Source organism: Alternaria ventricosa, assembly GCF_023758065.1.
Source record: "Alternaria ventricosa strain BMP 2768 chromosome Unknown scaffold_11, whole genome shotgun sequence".
Taxonomy (NCBI): Eukaryota; Fungi; Ascomycota; class Dothideomycetes; order Pleosporales; family Pleosporaceae; genus Alternaria; species Alternaria ventricosa.
In genome coordinates this window covers 372202-385887 of record NW_026055691.1, presented here as the reverse complement: position 1 = coordinate 385887, position 13686 = coordinate 372202, and the positions used below count along the sequence as shown (strand labels likewise).

Below are 13686 nucleotides of genomic sequence, written 5' to 3'. Positions count from 1 at the left end.
CCTTTATAATTTGTTAGCTGATGTCCTGAAAAACTTCTGGTAACAAATTGGTAGATGTTGCGAAAGATCAGTATTCTCGTTTGGCTTGAGTGGTCGGATCACCATAGAATGTATGATAGGGGCGACACAAGTGTTCATCATGATAGCAACAGAAAACAAAGAGAGAGCGGGTGTTTTGACTTACCAAAAGTTGGGCGCGTTGTTGGAGTGAGAGAGAGAAGCTGCAGGCTCAAGTTTTGTACGGGAACTTTTCGCGGCGGTGTTTCGTTTCGCCGGGCGGGTCGTGGCCCGAGCTTCGATCCAAGCGGGTCAAGGTTCTCGTAGACGCGCTCGCTGGTTGTCCTTAGGCCGACACTTACGCGCTTCCACTCCATACCAGACCACCACCACTACTCTCCATTTCCACCTTCGCTCAACATGGTCGCCTCAACCACCGCGTCTTTCGAGAGTTTCGTCAAGCAGACCCGCGAGAAGAAGAAGAATGAAGCCCTCGCGCAACAGTTCCTCGGAGCTGGCAGCCGAGGCCGGAAAGCGAATGCACCAGGCGCCGGCGGCCGGGCGCGAGTTGAATCTGAAAAGCCATCGCTGCTCAGTCGGATAAACGGTGGTGCTGGCGTCCAGAAGCGATCAGCGAGCGCGAAGCCAGCCGGCAACGTCGACGGAAAATGGCAACACGATCTGCACAAGCTGAACAACCCCCGCGGTGCCGCCAACAATAGGAACAACCTCGCTCGGACGGCGTCAGCATCGCAGATCGAGCGCAACAGCAAGGCTTACACCAAATTCGCTCCGGTCCTTGGTCGCGGTGCGGCTACACGCAGCAATGACGCTGCACCGGGCATTAGCATTCGAGGTGCCGCGACGGGCGGACCGTGTACCGTCATTGCTAGTAACTTTGCACCTGGAACAACGGCCGCTGATATCGAGGCTGTCATGACCCCGATCGGAGGAGAGACGCTGGCATGCAGACTCTTGTCTTCCAGCCCGACGGTCATGGTCGAGCTGCAGTTTGTGAGCAGGGAGGGCGCCGAGAATGTTATCGCGACGTTCAACAACCAGAAGGTCAGTGTTCCGGCGAGCTTCTTCGTTGGACTAAAACTAATTCCATCAACAGGCTGATGGCAGACTCCTCTACGTCTACATGAAGGACGTTCCCGCAAGCACCCACGTCGCTCGAGCGCCGCCTGCCCGCCTTACGCAGTCCATGGATGACATGGACATCGACACCGGTGCAGACGCACGCGCTGGTAGCTTCCAAGATGGACGATACGGCTTCAACGACGCTAGTCGCAGAGAACCACCACGTGGACCCCGCCGACGATACTAGATCTCAACTGCCGGCACACATCTTCTTCAATTTCCCCTGTACGATATACCCTTTTACAGACGATAGCAACGAGCAGGCTGCATGCAGCCGGGTTTCAAGACTTACAACACTCGGAGAAGCCATGCAGTTTCCATATCCGATGGCATAAGCGGGGAGTTGGGTGGTTATAAACACAACATGCACCAACGATCTCCTCGGCAAGTGTCTTGTGGCAAGAATAAATTTCTAATTAATGATGGATATCATCCCCTTCATCGTCGTGTCCTTGACTACTATCGCTTGTGACATTTACTTGCTAGTCCATCCTTCAATGGCGGCATCAACCTCCTTCCTGTACCTCTGCTGGCCCTCACACTGCTCCAAGAACACCTTGTATTTGGCGTCCAACAGCTTCTTGACCGTCTTGTCAGCTAGTGGCTTCACAGTCTTACCAGGCTTGCTCAGTCTGTCCATGATGTCCCAGAGTGGCTCGCTGTTTCCGTCCTTGTCGGTACTGGCCGCCTTTGCTCCAAGCATAGCCGCACCGTGCACCACGGCTGCGTGTACGTATCGCGGAATCAGGACCGGCATGTCGCACGCAGTGGCCATGAGCTGCATCAGCAGACTGTTCTGGCACTGTGAACCGGACATGAAGATGGAAGAGATGACGTGGCCGGAGGCGTTCATGGCAGAAACAATCTGGTGTGTCTGAAGGGCAATGAACTCCATGGTCGCGTAGTAGTAGAGTGCCAGGCCGTCGAGGCTCTTGTCGGAGCTCAGACCGATGACAGATCCCTTCATGTTGGGGTCGGCGATAGGGGAGCGGTTGCCAAAGAGGTCACCATAGAAGAAGAAGTGGCGTCCAAGCCAGGCGATGTGTGGGGCTTTCTCGGCGTCCGCCATCTCGCGGAGGTGTTCGTTGAGGTAGTCGTAAATGTTGGTGTTGTATGTTTCAGCGACAGACACGGCTTCGTTGAAAGCAGGGTGTGTCTCAATAACATGCTTGAGCAGTTCACCTGTCGCACTTTGTCCTCCTTCTGCCATCCAGTAGTCTGGTAGTAGGACGTCTCTGTATGGGCCCCAGACACCGTCGACGAAGACAGGCTCGCGTGACATGGCAAGGTGGCAGGTCGACGTTCCAGCTACGGCTGCAAGGCGCGTGAAGGCTTGCGAAACATCGTTCTTTGGCTGGTCCATGTCAAGAGTATCCCCATCCAGCTTGACTTTGGCGCCAACGGTACCGATCCAGCCAGCGTAGGCGTCGATGACTCCACTTCCGACTGCAATACCAGGTTGCAGACCCATCTCCTGTGCAGCCTTCTCGCTGAGTGTGCCGACGAGCTCGCCCGCAGTGAGGTAGCGTCCGTTCTGTGTGCATGTTAGCCGGGACCGTCAAGAATAGTAGCGAAGGACAAACCACATTGTCAACGCCTCCCATGCGCTTGAAGTTGTCTTCGCATAGATCTTCGAGGCCAATCTCCTTGAGGAAGTCTTCCTGCCAGCCCTTGACACTACCATCGACTCCTACTGGTACAAAGCCCTGCTTGCAGACCACACTGCAGTAGCTTCTGCTCTCACTGCCAGTAGCCAGATGTGTGAGAGCATCAGTCAGATCGTAGAACTTGCAACGATCGAAGAGCTCCTTCGGCATGTTGTTCTTCAGCCACAATACCTTGGGGATCTCCATCTCGATGGACATCTTGCCTCCGACGTAGCGAAGCAGGTTGTGCTTGGTAGCGTTGATCTTGTTTGTTTCCTCGACAGGTCGGTGGTCGAGCCACAGAATGACGTTGCGGTCGTTGCCGTCCTTGTTGTCAAAATTCGGTCCAGTGACGGCGACAGGCTCATCTGTGTCGTCTCTGAATACTGCGAGCGAGCAGGTCGCATCGAAACCGATACCACGGATAGTGCTTGAGTCGATGTTGTGCTGATCCATGGCTCGGCGGACTGAGGAGCAGATGCATCGCCAGATGTCTGTTGTGGATTGTTCCTGGGTTCACTTTAGTTTTGGTTCTCGCAATTTGCCTGTTGCGGGTTAAGTACATAATAGCCAGTCTGTGGTTGCCATAGGCCAATGTTCTCTGAGGCCAGTCCAACAATGTCTCCCTGATCATTCATGATACAGGCTCTAGCACTACCGGTACCAACATCGATACCGATGTAGTGGTCGACTTGAGGGTGGAGCTCATTGCGGGGATCTGTTGACAGTTGACGCGACTGCTTGCGCTGGGTCTGGCGGAAAGGAATCGACATTGCTGCGTGTGAGTATGGGAAAGTGAGAGAAGTGTGGTATTTTGAATTGAAGAAAAGCTAGTCGAAAGCCCGAGGACGCGAGAAATAATGTTGAGCTACAACACAGCTGTCAATGCGGGATGAGCTCATAAGAGCTCTGGGGAGCTCTAGTATGGTGGGGGTGGGGCAGCAACCCCAGCCTTCTGTGCAATCGGGCTACCAGTCGTCAGGGTCGTCTCGAGCCTGAGCGTCGATCTGCTCACAGATCAGACTGAGAATTGTGGGCATCGTGAGCACCGGATCCACCTTTTCAGGCATACCGGATGCTGTTGGGCCAATGTTGGCTGGTCAGGCAACGCCACGCAAAGCAAGTTGAGGTCTTGGATCACAGCTGGTCATGGCTATCGGTGCGATTCCGGATCAAGCGGAGGCGCAGGATTATTTCACCGTATGTAAGTCTCAGGAGATATGGTTTGAGGAGGAGGGGTTGTGGAAGCACGGCTCGCTTGAGTGAATGTCCATCGGTGATACAATTCGCCGTTGCTCTCGGGCGGCTAGCCAGCTCCCGTTGCCAACACCATTGCATTGGTACAGATAGCAACAGACCGCACCATCGCGCCAAGATGCTACTGTCAAGACTTCTACTGCTGCCATTTGCGGTCGCATCGTCGGTCACGCTCTACGTCTCCTCCGTCCCAGCCTCAGGTGACAGCGCCGTCATCCCCTCGCCGATTCCGCTTGCGCAGATCGAATACGATGCAGACCAACCCGTTGGCACTTTAGCCTCCTTTACACCACCCACAGGCTCCTATGCCTCTGATCACCTTCTTCGCGTTGGTCTCACCGATCCTAAGTCTGGATCCTGGCGAGGCATTGTCATGTCTGCGGCCAGTTTCTCCGACCAATACCACAAGAAGTTCATCATTCACGTTGATGAGAAGGGGGAGCCTTTCCACATTGGATTCGGAACAAGCGCGAAGGGCAGCGGAGATGAAGTGGAGGTGGAGATAAAGAAAAGGAATGTCGGGCCAAAGCCAGTTTTGAACAAGCCCATCGTACTCAATGCGGAGGGGAAGCTCGATGGAAAAGAGCCGGAGAAGACCTTCTTGCAAAAGTACGTAGTGGAACAAGGTTCATTATCAGAGGTTATGCTGATTATTATACAGATACTGGTGGGCCATTGCTCTCTTCATGGTGGTGCAGTTGGTTGCAGGTGGCGGAGGAGAGAAATAAGATACAGGTGGATAAAAGCCTCCCTGATCCCGTTTCAATACCAAACCCAGTACCAACCATCTATTGACGTTCCTGCTTTCTTTCGAAATCACAATGCAGGTATTGTACTCAGCCATCTCAAATCAATCCCGTGTACAGGTGAACAACAAGTTTTTATTGAGGTAAAAGGTCATAAGGTATTATACATTCGGTTTCTCTCCTTCATCCTAGCGTCTATGGTTGGGTATAAGTATGCATTCATCGTAAGTGTTTCAAGCAAGAGCTGTGCTGGCAGAACTGGGTCGAGCCTGGCCGGGCGTGGGAAACACAGTCTTGGGGACCGCGACAGCTGCAGCGGCGGCGGATGCGCTCAAAGAAGACAGTGTCGGGATGGATCCGGTCGAGGTCGCATTAGCCGGAGCACGAATAGCAGGTGACGGGGTCGACTTGGGCTGGTGAACGTCCATGGGCAGGATCTCTGTCTTCAGCTCCCTCGTCTTCTTCTGTTTGGGCTCGGGGGCCTTTTCGTTCTCTTGGACGTAGAATTTCCGGAGCAACATGATTGCTTCCTCTCGGAAGATGCCGCCGGTGACTGGATAGGGCTTGTCGACGCTGGCACTGTTTGAAGTCAGTACTTGCAATGCATGCATTTGTAAGGAAAGAAGGATGCGTACTCAGAGTGAATGTTCAGCACACCTCCAGTGCCGCCAAAACGCTCGTTCCAGCATCCGAAGTAGACGGCTCGAATGCCATACTGGCGCAGCATGGACGCGCACATGACGCATGGCTCAACGGTGACATAGAGGTCCGTCTCGTTGAGGATACTGATGGGGTGCTTTGACAAGATGCCAGCGATGGCGACGAACTCGGCGTGGCGGGTACCGTTCAGGGTCCGATTTGTCTCGTTCATGCCTCGTCCAATGACCTCGCCGTCCTTGACGAAGACACAGCCGACGGGGGTCTCATCGCTCTTGAGTGCAAGTTCAGCCTGCAGTGATGATGAGTCAGCATGAGGATCAAACAGGTAGTAAACTCAGCAGATAGCTGAATATGTACAAAGCGAAGGACGTGACTCACCATGGCAATAGCCTCTCGCATGAAGCCTTCATGATACGCTCTCTCCTTCGGATCCATGGCGTCTGGTACGTGAATCGCTTCGTCGTCTTGGCACGGTTCTGTATTCACCTGCGCAGGGTCCGCAGTTGTCAAAGTGGCTGTTTGCTGGGCATGTAGGTAGTAAAGCGCCAGCCCGAGCGCGGCCGACGCAAGCACGAGAGGCGTCCATAATTCCTTCGCCTTCCAAATTCCAGTCATCCCAAGGTGAGGCAGTCGCGGCCATACACAATGTTCTGAAACTGAAGGTGCAGGTCCGAGTTCTCAGGCGCAGAGTGCCGGCCCAAGACGGTTTCGGCAAGCACTAGCGCGTAGTTTACGTAGACGTGGAAGCCGCGATCCGACCGAGGGCTGAGCTACCAAGAAGCACGCAACGCAGCCATTGCCATCGCAACGCCAGGCACCGACCAACATTCACTCGACCCAATCCGATTCACTGCACAGCCACAATCACATTACGCAGCGCAACGTACACCAACGCGGCGCACGGCATTCCAACAAAGGATATCAAACCTCGCCTGATACTTTGTGCCAGAGCTTCATTCAGCCCGCGCCAGCAACAAAGCTACCGGAACCGCAATCTACACATCGCCAAACCACCACTTTGCGCATCACCTCGAAAAGCTAGAAGCATACCGCAGTCAATCACACCGCGAAAATGACGCTCGCAGAAGAGTTCAAGTCGAGGAATTTCAGTAAGACACCCGCTGCTTGACCTGTAACTTATTGCTGACATGGCATCTTTGCAGGTATCTACGGACAATGGTCAGTCACGCCAGCTGCTATGCACACGTCCACGGCTTGCAGCATGTCATACTAACTCTTCGGCAGGACCGGAGTACTGTGTATAGTCCTCTGCTTTGCGCTGGGCATCGCCAACATCTTCAACGCCAACTGGGTCATCGCGTTTAGTATCGTGTGCTTGTACGTTCTCCGCGCCCGTATCTTCGCTGGGAATACGGCTAATCAGTTCACAGAGTATGCTCCTTCATCATCATCTTCATCGAAATACCGCTGCTCCTCCGCATCTGCCCGACTTCACCCAAGTTCGACACCTTTATTCGCAAATTCAGCTCCAACTATATGCGCGCGGCCATCTACGCGGCGATGAGCGCCATACAATGGGCCAGCATCGCTGCCCGGGCTACAAGTCTGATCGTCGCGGCCGTCTTCCTTCTGCTCGCAGCCGTCTTCTATGCGCTTGCTGGTTTCAAGGGTCAGCAATTCCAGGGCAGCAAGACGCTTGGTGGGCAGGGAGTTGCCCAGATGATTATATAGGGCGGGAGCAGAACTAGGCAGCAAGCAACAGCCATGTGCGACGATTCCGAACGAACGACACGCGTATAGAAAGAAGGGCCGACGGACGAGCCGATTGATATCACAAGGACGGAGATGATGAGCTTAGCCGATTGGAAAGCGATTACAGGAGATGATTTGACTTCTTTGTAGCATCATTCTGCAGCTGGGCGTTCTGGGGCCATGTTTTGTACGAGAGCCTCTTGGATATGGAAGTGCTCGGCCAAACTGCTAGGCGGTTAAATGCGACGTGCTTTCTCCGTACTCATCGCGTTCCCGTGACAATTGTGCATTTGTCGTGTACGATGTCATCTTGCTGTGTGGGGGCACCTACGTAATTATACACAGATATTGATCGATGGAGACGAGCGCAGGGCCCACATGAGTCCCTATGACGATGTTCTAGAAGCTTTGGGTGACATTTTCTTAAGCGTACATTCAAGAGAGTGCAGCAGTCGTCTGCTCAGCAACCATTCGAGTTTGACTCTATCGTTGCTGGAAAAGCCGTGACAAGCACAGGCAGTGTCAGACCACGACAGCGGAAACGCCAAACTTGGCCTGGCACCTGCTCGCTTTTAGGATGACGATAACTGGCTGCCAGAATCTCGCCAGGAACCACACTTGTTCGGCGCGGGGAACGCTAACGTGCCGGAGCTTGCGAGGCGTTGAAGATCCTGCCACCCTGCCGCACCCAGCGCAGCTGATGGATGCAAGTCAAACAATGCACATGTGATGCGCTGAGCTTTTCAATGTGACTTGTGCAAGTCTTGATCAATGTTGGACGTCCCGGGCTGCGAAACACGTTGATGCGGTCGCATAGCTCCCAATCTAGGATAGCGTCAGCCAGCATGTGGGACATGGATTCAATGCATCTGTCAACAGCGCAGTTGACGTGGACGTGTCGAACATCTCCACTACAACAATTGCATGTGTGGCAACAACGACTGGACCATGTAAGAAAACAGTCAAACAACGTGTGGTAGGTACCTATGCAGGTTGTGGGGGTGACGATGATGGCCGCGTGCAGGCCCATACGCCATAATGCGGGTCGCAGGCCCTGGAGCTCTCCGACTCTGCTACATAAGTGCGCCATCCCAGCTTCCAGGACCGATTCATTTGCGCCATTTTGGCTGTATCCCACCAAGCTACCTGCCCCTCTTGCCAGCCTCACTTCTAGTCTCCACTTGAATTGCGGACTCCGAGGTCAGTACAGCACATCCGCTTTGTGCAGCATCATTGGGCTCTCAAGTCGCAGCCGCGCTTATTGGCCTGACGTGCAGGAAACTGCCCGAGCCAGACCTGAGCACTTTTCTCAGCTCGCTCACGCTGCACATCGCCATCATTCAATGGCTGGGACCTGTCACTGACATTGAACGACTTGTAGTTTCAACCGCACCTACACCCCACATCCCCGCCGAGCAACCGACACAGAAGCAATGAGTGCTCCACCAACAATACCTCCACGCCCAGCGCGGGCCCAGAACAGCTCTTCTCCTGCGCAGGGTACCCATATGGATGTCCCCAAGATCCCCCCACGCCCGAAGCGCGGTGTCGAACGCTCCGTCTCTCCCGCTGGAGACAGATACGCCCGCTCCCCGCTCAACGACCCGACCTACGTACACGGTGGACCGCCTAGAGAGGGCGGTCGCCTCAGCACCGATCTGCCCTCCCGCCCACCAAGCGTGTCCATGCCCTCCCTTGGAGAAGAAGGCAATGAATACGCCAGCTTCGAAGACCTGTCCAAGACTCTCACACCAGAGAACCAGGGCGGCTCTCCACAACATATGAAGAACGTGGCAGGAGACTTGCCTCTGCATGCTCCTACAGCCTCGGTCCCGAGCTCAACCGCCAAAAGTAGGATCCAGGCGGTGACGCGGACCGATTCACAGACAGCGCTCGCAGCTGGCGTCGGCTCGCAGCTGTCCGTTGACGATAGGGTCTCTCAGGCCAAGACTGGACGTTCAGGATCTTCCGCTGGATCGCGCCCCAGCTCGCTCTACAACGACAAGGACGAGCATGGCATTCCTGAAATTGGTGTTCAGGTACCCATGTTCCGAAATGCTGGTGACGTTCAAGCCCCCAGCCCTTCGCCCTACGCGCAACAGCCCGGAGCGCAAGGAATAGGTTTCCACCAGAAGGCCGGTGGTCGCCATCACGGGCGCACCAAGAGCGGCCGTGAAATCTTCCACGGGCCTCCTGGTAGCTACGGCATGCACGGCCACGGCAAGATCTCAACAGACGACTTTGAGCAGAAGTGGTACGAAAAGCACCCGGACGATCTGAAGCGCGAGAAGGCCGGCGAGTACGGTCCTCACATCCAGGAGAACAGGAAGGATTACCACTGGCGTGCCGATAACCTCGACAAGCTGGTACACACTAGGGCTCAGGATGTTGGGATGGGTAAGTCAATTGCGGCTTCGATATTCATCAGCTGTTGCTGATCATATTCTACAGGTACGAGTCGGGATGCAGTCAGTACACCCGACGAACAGATTGGCTACAGGGCCACAGAGGAATATGCTTCGCGCATGGCCTCTCCTCGACCACAATCATCGGGTCGCCCTGCTTCAATCAAGGGCGGCTACGTCGACTCACCCCTCCGTAACGAAGCTGGCCAAGAGGTCAATGACAAAGGCGAGGTCATCCATATCGACCCTCCTGCGCATCGCTCCAGCAAGGTTCATGGCGGAGGCTACGACCCACCAACCGAAGACCTTGGCCCCGAGGGCGGAAACACAGCTGAGAAAGGTGGATGGGTTACTGAGCGCGGATATGGCACGCCCATTCTAGCTTCCGATGAGCTGAAGAAACACCCAGACGCCGAATGGAGACAGCCTGCTGTATCGCCTGAAATGGAGCGCCATGGCAACGAATACACGCTCAATGAAGATGGCAACCCGCAATATGTCACAAAGCCGCGCACGCACAGCAGAAGCTCGAGTCGGAACAACAGCACCCAGCAGCAACGTGTTATTCCCAGCCCAGCCCAATACGATCGTGGCAGTACTCCACTAGAGTCGCACAAGGAGTATGAGCCCCTGTTTCCGGAGGATGAGGAGGACACCAAGAAGCCCAAATCTCAGGTCGACAAGCTCAAGCGTCCCAGTGTCGCCCGACACCATTTTCCCAGTCAAGATGTGTGGGAGGATACCCCCGGCAGTTTACAGCTCGAAACTACTGTGGATACTCCTCAAGAGCCGGAAGAGCCAAAGACTGCTGGTGGTAACGATAGCGTGAGTCCTGCGAAGGTTTTTGAAGACCCGAACACCGAAGAGCAGCGTAAGACCCAGATCAACAAGGAAGATCAGAAGTCTTTCCTCCCCGACCACACTAGACAGTTCGCCGCAGACAACAAGATCCTCGGGAAAGTACGTGACGAGACCATGGGCCGCCCTGGAATGCAGCAACGCTTCCCAAGTCAAGATATCTGGGAGGATGCGCCATCCCACGGATTATACGAGACTACTGTCAGCACACCTCAGATGGAGGATACGAATGAGTATGCCGACGACTCCCCAATCGACCAAAAGCCCCCGGTGCCGGCTCGCCCCAGTATTCCGGCACGACCAGCCAAGAGGGAACCATCTGCCGATGATAAGAAAGCACCCATTATTCCAGACCGACCGAAGCCACAGATACCTGCACGCCCAAGCAAGCCATCTACTGGCTCTGCGGAGAAGATTCCAACTGTCGACTCACAGACCGGCGAGAACGACTCTCCCCAGACGAAGGCGAAACCGCCCGTTCCCGCCCGACCTGCTGGCTCGAAGATTGCGGCTCTCCAGGCTGGTTTCCTGAAAGACCTCAACAGCAAACTTGGAGTTGGCCCTCATCCACCGCCTAAGGTCCGTGAACCCGAAGAAGAAGAAGAGGCGCAAAGGGAAACAGCACCACTTCCAGATGCTCGCAAGGGTAGGGCCAAGGGTCCGCAACGGAGGAAGCCTGCTGCATCTCCGTCACCCGCTGCTGCCGCTACTGTTACTGCTGAAGTTGCTGTACCAAGGCAGTCGTTGAGTTTCGGCCCTGTGACACACGTCTGGAGTTTTGGACACGATGGTAATCTCGAGGTGCCTGCTGCAAAGATGGCAGCCCAGATTCAACAGTCACTGAGTGCTTCGACCAAGACGGCCGAACCTACTCTCACTGAGGGTGAAGCGGGTCGGAATGTTGCAGCAGAGCCAAAAGAGCCCGAGCTTGCACAGACTACGTCAAAGGACGAGAGTGAACCTGCTTCTGTGACCGAAGCGGTCAAGGAGAAAGCTCCATCAACTCTTGAGCAGGACACTTCTCAAGTGTCGGAAGCGTTCGGATCAGTTGCTTCCAAGGTATCATCTGCCCTCTCGCCAGAAGAACCCTTAGTCTCCAAGACTGCACCCGGTTCTACCGATGCGCCCGGTGCATTCCCTGGTTCTGGTCCGGACCTAGACAACGAGGCTGATGTGAAGGGTGCACCTTTGGAGCAAAAGCAATCTCAGGACAAGCCCGTCGGTGTTTCCACTGAGGAGAAGAAGGTTGATGAATCTACCTCGCTGAAGGAGGGTGAGAGTTCCTTGTAGACTCTTGCTTGTTAAGCGGTACTACAAAAAGATCGAGTTGAGTGGTAGGATGGGCTGTATTGCTACACATTCTCAGTACTAGGGTGCACGTAGATATTTTCCAATCCATTTTCAGAATACGCTTCCAAGATTCAGTTGTATGTTGCGACTGTATGCCTTGATGTGCAAGGTGATAGCGACGTTGTTATGTGCTAGTGATACGTGATACAAATTATTTTTGGCACGAGCACCCATACTGAAGCCCATTTGATCTTGTCGGCGCGATAGGCAAACTTTTAAATGTGTTGTGTTGCTTATCTGTGTTGTCGCTCCGAGGCTTGCTAATATCGGCTATTCTGTACTGACTAATCAGCGGTCAGGAACGTCGTCCAAGCTTCAAGACAATCTATGTATGGCTCGCAGACCATCATCAAACACTCATTCACTCAAACTACCATCCCTTCCGTCCACTCTCCAGATATGACAGAGCCTCACACAACGTCCTCCTGCAAGCCTGCGAACGACCCTGGGCGCCTGAAGAGAAAGCGGCCACACGACGACCAACATGGCACAACAGCAGCCACTGACAAGCGTACCAATACTTTGCATTTCAAAGATTTCAACCTCCCCATCAAGGATTCATCAAGACATACGAGTGGCAGGGTGCGCGATCAACAAAACTTGGAACTCTGTACAATACCCCACGACGACAGAGCACACGATGCCTTCAAGGCGAAAATCCTGGAAGAAGACATACAACGCGAAGCGGAGGTAGACAAATGGCTGGAGCAGGTCACCCCACGTCTGGAGGCCGGCGAGCAGATACCGATTGGGAGCCTTGGCCACACGAGATGGCATGTAGCCTGCCGCGAGTATTGGGAGCAATACATTGGCCCGGACCACTGTTGGATTAATCCCGAGGATGGACGAATGCTCGTATTCCAGAAAAAAGCACCGGGTGTGAAGACCACAAAGCAGCAAATGGTGGTGGACCAATTCTGGATGAAGCAAAGCGCCTCACCTGGTATAGCTACGAGTTATCCCTTTGAGAGACCAGAATATGCAAGCTTAGACCCCGTGATCGTGAGCCTAAGGTACACTGGGAGCGATCTGAAAATATGGTTCTTGGGTAATGGGTATGCGAGGATGGAATGGAATACTACATTCCTCATGGGCCAGGTGGGAAGGCTGATGAAACCGGGAAGGCTAATGATGTCCTGTATACAAGAGGACACCGATGAACATGACTCGGGAAGCGACGCTACTGAAGAATCAGACTCTGAAGAAGATGAAGAAGACGACGAAGAAGAAGACGAAGAAAACACCGGCAGCGAAGAAGAATGGAGTCATGAAAGCGACGACCTGTATTGCAGAAACTACAGCAACGGCAGCGAATGCGGATGCGAAAGATGCCTTCGTACATGGGACGATATGTCTGAGAGCGATTTATACGACGATCGCCCTGAACCACCGGGGATGAGTCAGGCCAGGATAGACTACGAATTTCGGAGGTTCATGAACAGACGGGAACCGGCACCATGGGATAAGTATGCGTGATTGATTGATGCATTGATAGGATTTACTTGGACGGAAGAAGACTTGTAATCGATCTTGGTGTGTTGGGTTTAGTATCCCAGACCTACATAGCTCACCTACATTGTTATTTCACGCGCTCGAAATGGGATACAAGGGCAAGCTTGTTACCTTCTTTTCATCTGACAAGTCGGAGCCGGAGATATCATTGTACTGTCTCTACGTGGTGTAGCTAGTTCCTTGTCAGTTGTAATAGAAAACAATTCCAGTGGCTCCACTACCAAGTCATGCTGCGGCTTCTTTGGACATAATTCCACCGCCGTCTAAGCTACGTGTTTCATTGCAGTCACTTCCTTTTGTAACTAGTGACTGTAACTATTGAAAAAAGGCATAAGGGCCTCCAGCCACTACAGCCATCGCACATCTGTAGCTTCCTAACTGCGACATACTTGTTTCCAC

At 53.9% G+C, this 13686-nt stretch overlaps 5 protein-coding genes across 5 annotated transcripts; 3 read left to right on the top strand and 2 right to left on the bottom strand.

The window, feature by feature from the left end:
- Nucleotides 1-417: 417 nt before the first annotated feature.
- J4E93_006613 (uncharacterized protein) lies at nucleotides 418-1327 on the top strand (the record flags this gene model as incomplete). Its single annotated transcript, XM_049344525.1, has 2 exons — nucleotides 418-1062; nucleotides 1115-1327. 2 exons carry the CDS (start codon nucleotides 418-420, stop codon nucleotides 1325-1327), a joined length of 858 nt encoding a protein of 285 aa, XP_049198179.1.
- Nucleotides 1328-1615: 288 nt separating this feature from the next.
- On the bottom strand, nucleotides 1616-3559 carry J4E93_006612 (uncharacterized protein; the record flags this gene model as incomplete). Its single annotated transcript, XM_049344524.1, has 3 exons — nucleotides 1616-2674; nucleotides 2724-3296; nucleotides 3350-3559. 3 exons carry the CDS (start codon nucleotides 3557-3559, stop codon nucleotides 1616-1618), a joined length of 1842 nt encoding a protein of 613 aa, XP_049198178.1.
- Nucleotides 3560-4161: 602 nt separating this feature from the next.
- Nucleotides 4162-4771, top strand: J4E93_006611 (uncharacterized protein; the record flags this gene model as incomplete). Its single annotated transcript, XM_049344523.1, has 2 exons — nucleotides 4162-4652; nucleotides 4705-4771. 2 exons carry the CDS (start codon nucleotides 4162-4164, stop codon nucleotides 4769-4771), a joined length of 558 nt encoding a protein of 185 aa, XP_049198177.1.
- A 251-nt stretch (nucleotides 4772-5022) lies between these two features.
- Nucleotides 5023-5884, bottom strand: J4E93_006610 (uncharacterized protein; the record flags this gene model as incomplete). The annotated part of the gene is made up of 3 exons (XM_049344522.1): nucleotides 5023-5368; nucleotides 5425-5738; nucleotides 5828-5884. 3 exons carry the CDS (start codon nucleotides 5882-5884, stop codon nucleotides 5023-5025), a joined length of 717 nt encoding a protein of 238 aa, XP_049198176.1.
- A 637-nt stretch (nucleotides 5885-6521) lies between these two features.
- TVP18 (Golgi apparatus membrane protein tvp18) lies at nucleotides 6522-7141 on the top strand (the record flags this gene model as incomplete). Its single annotated transcript, XM_049344521.1, has 4 exons — nucleotides 6522-6558; nucleotides 6613-6628; nucleotides 6695-6787; nucleotides 6841-7141. The coding sequence occupies 4 exons, from the start codon at nucleotides 6522-6524 to the stop codon at nucleotides 7139-7141; spliced, it is 447 nt and encodes a 148-aa protein (XP_049198175.1).
- Nucleotides 7142-13686: the final 6545 nt, after the last annotated feature.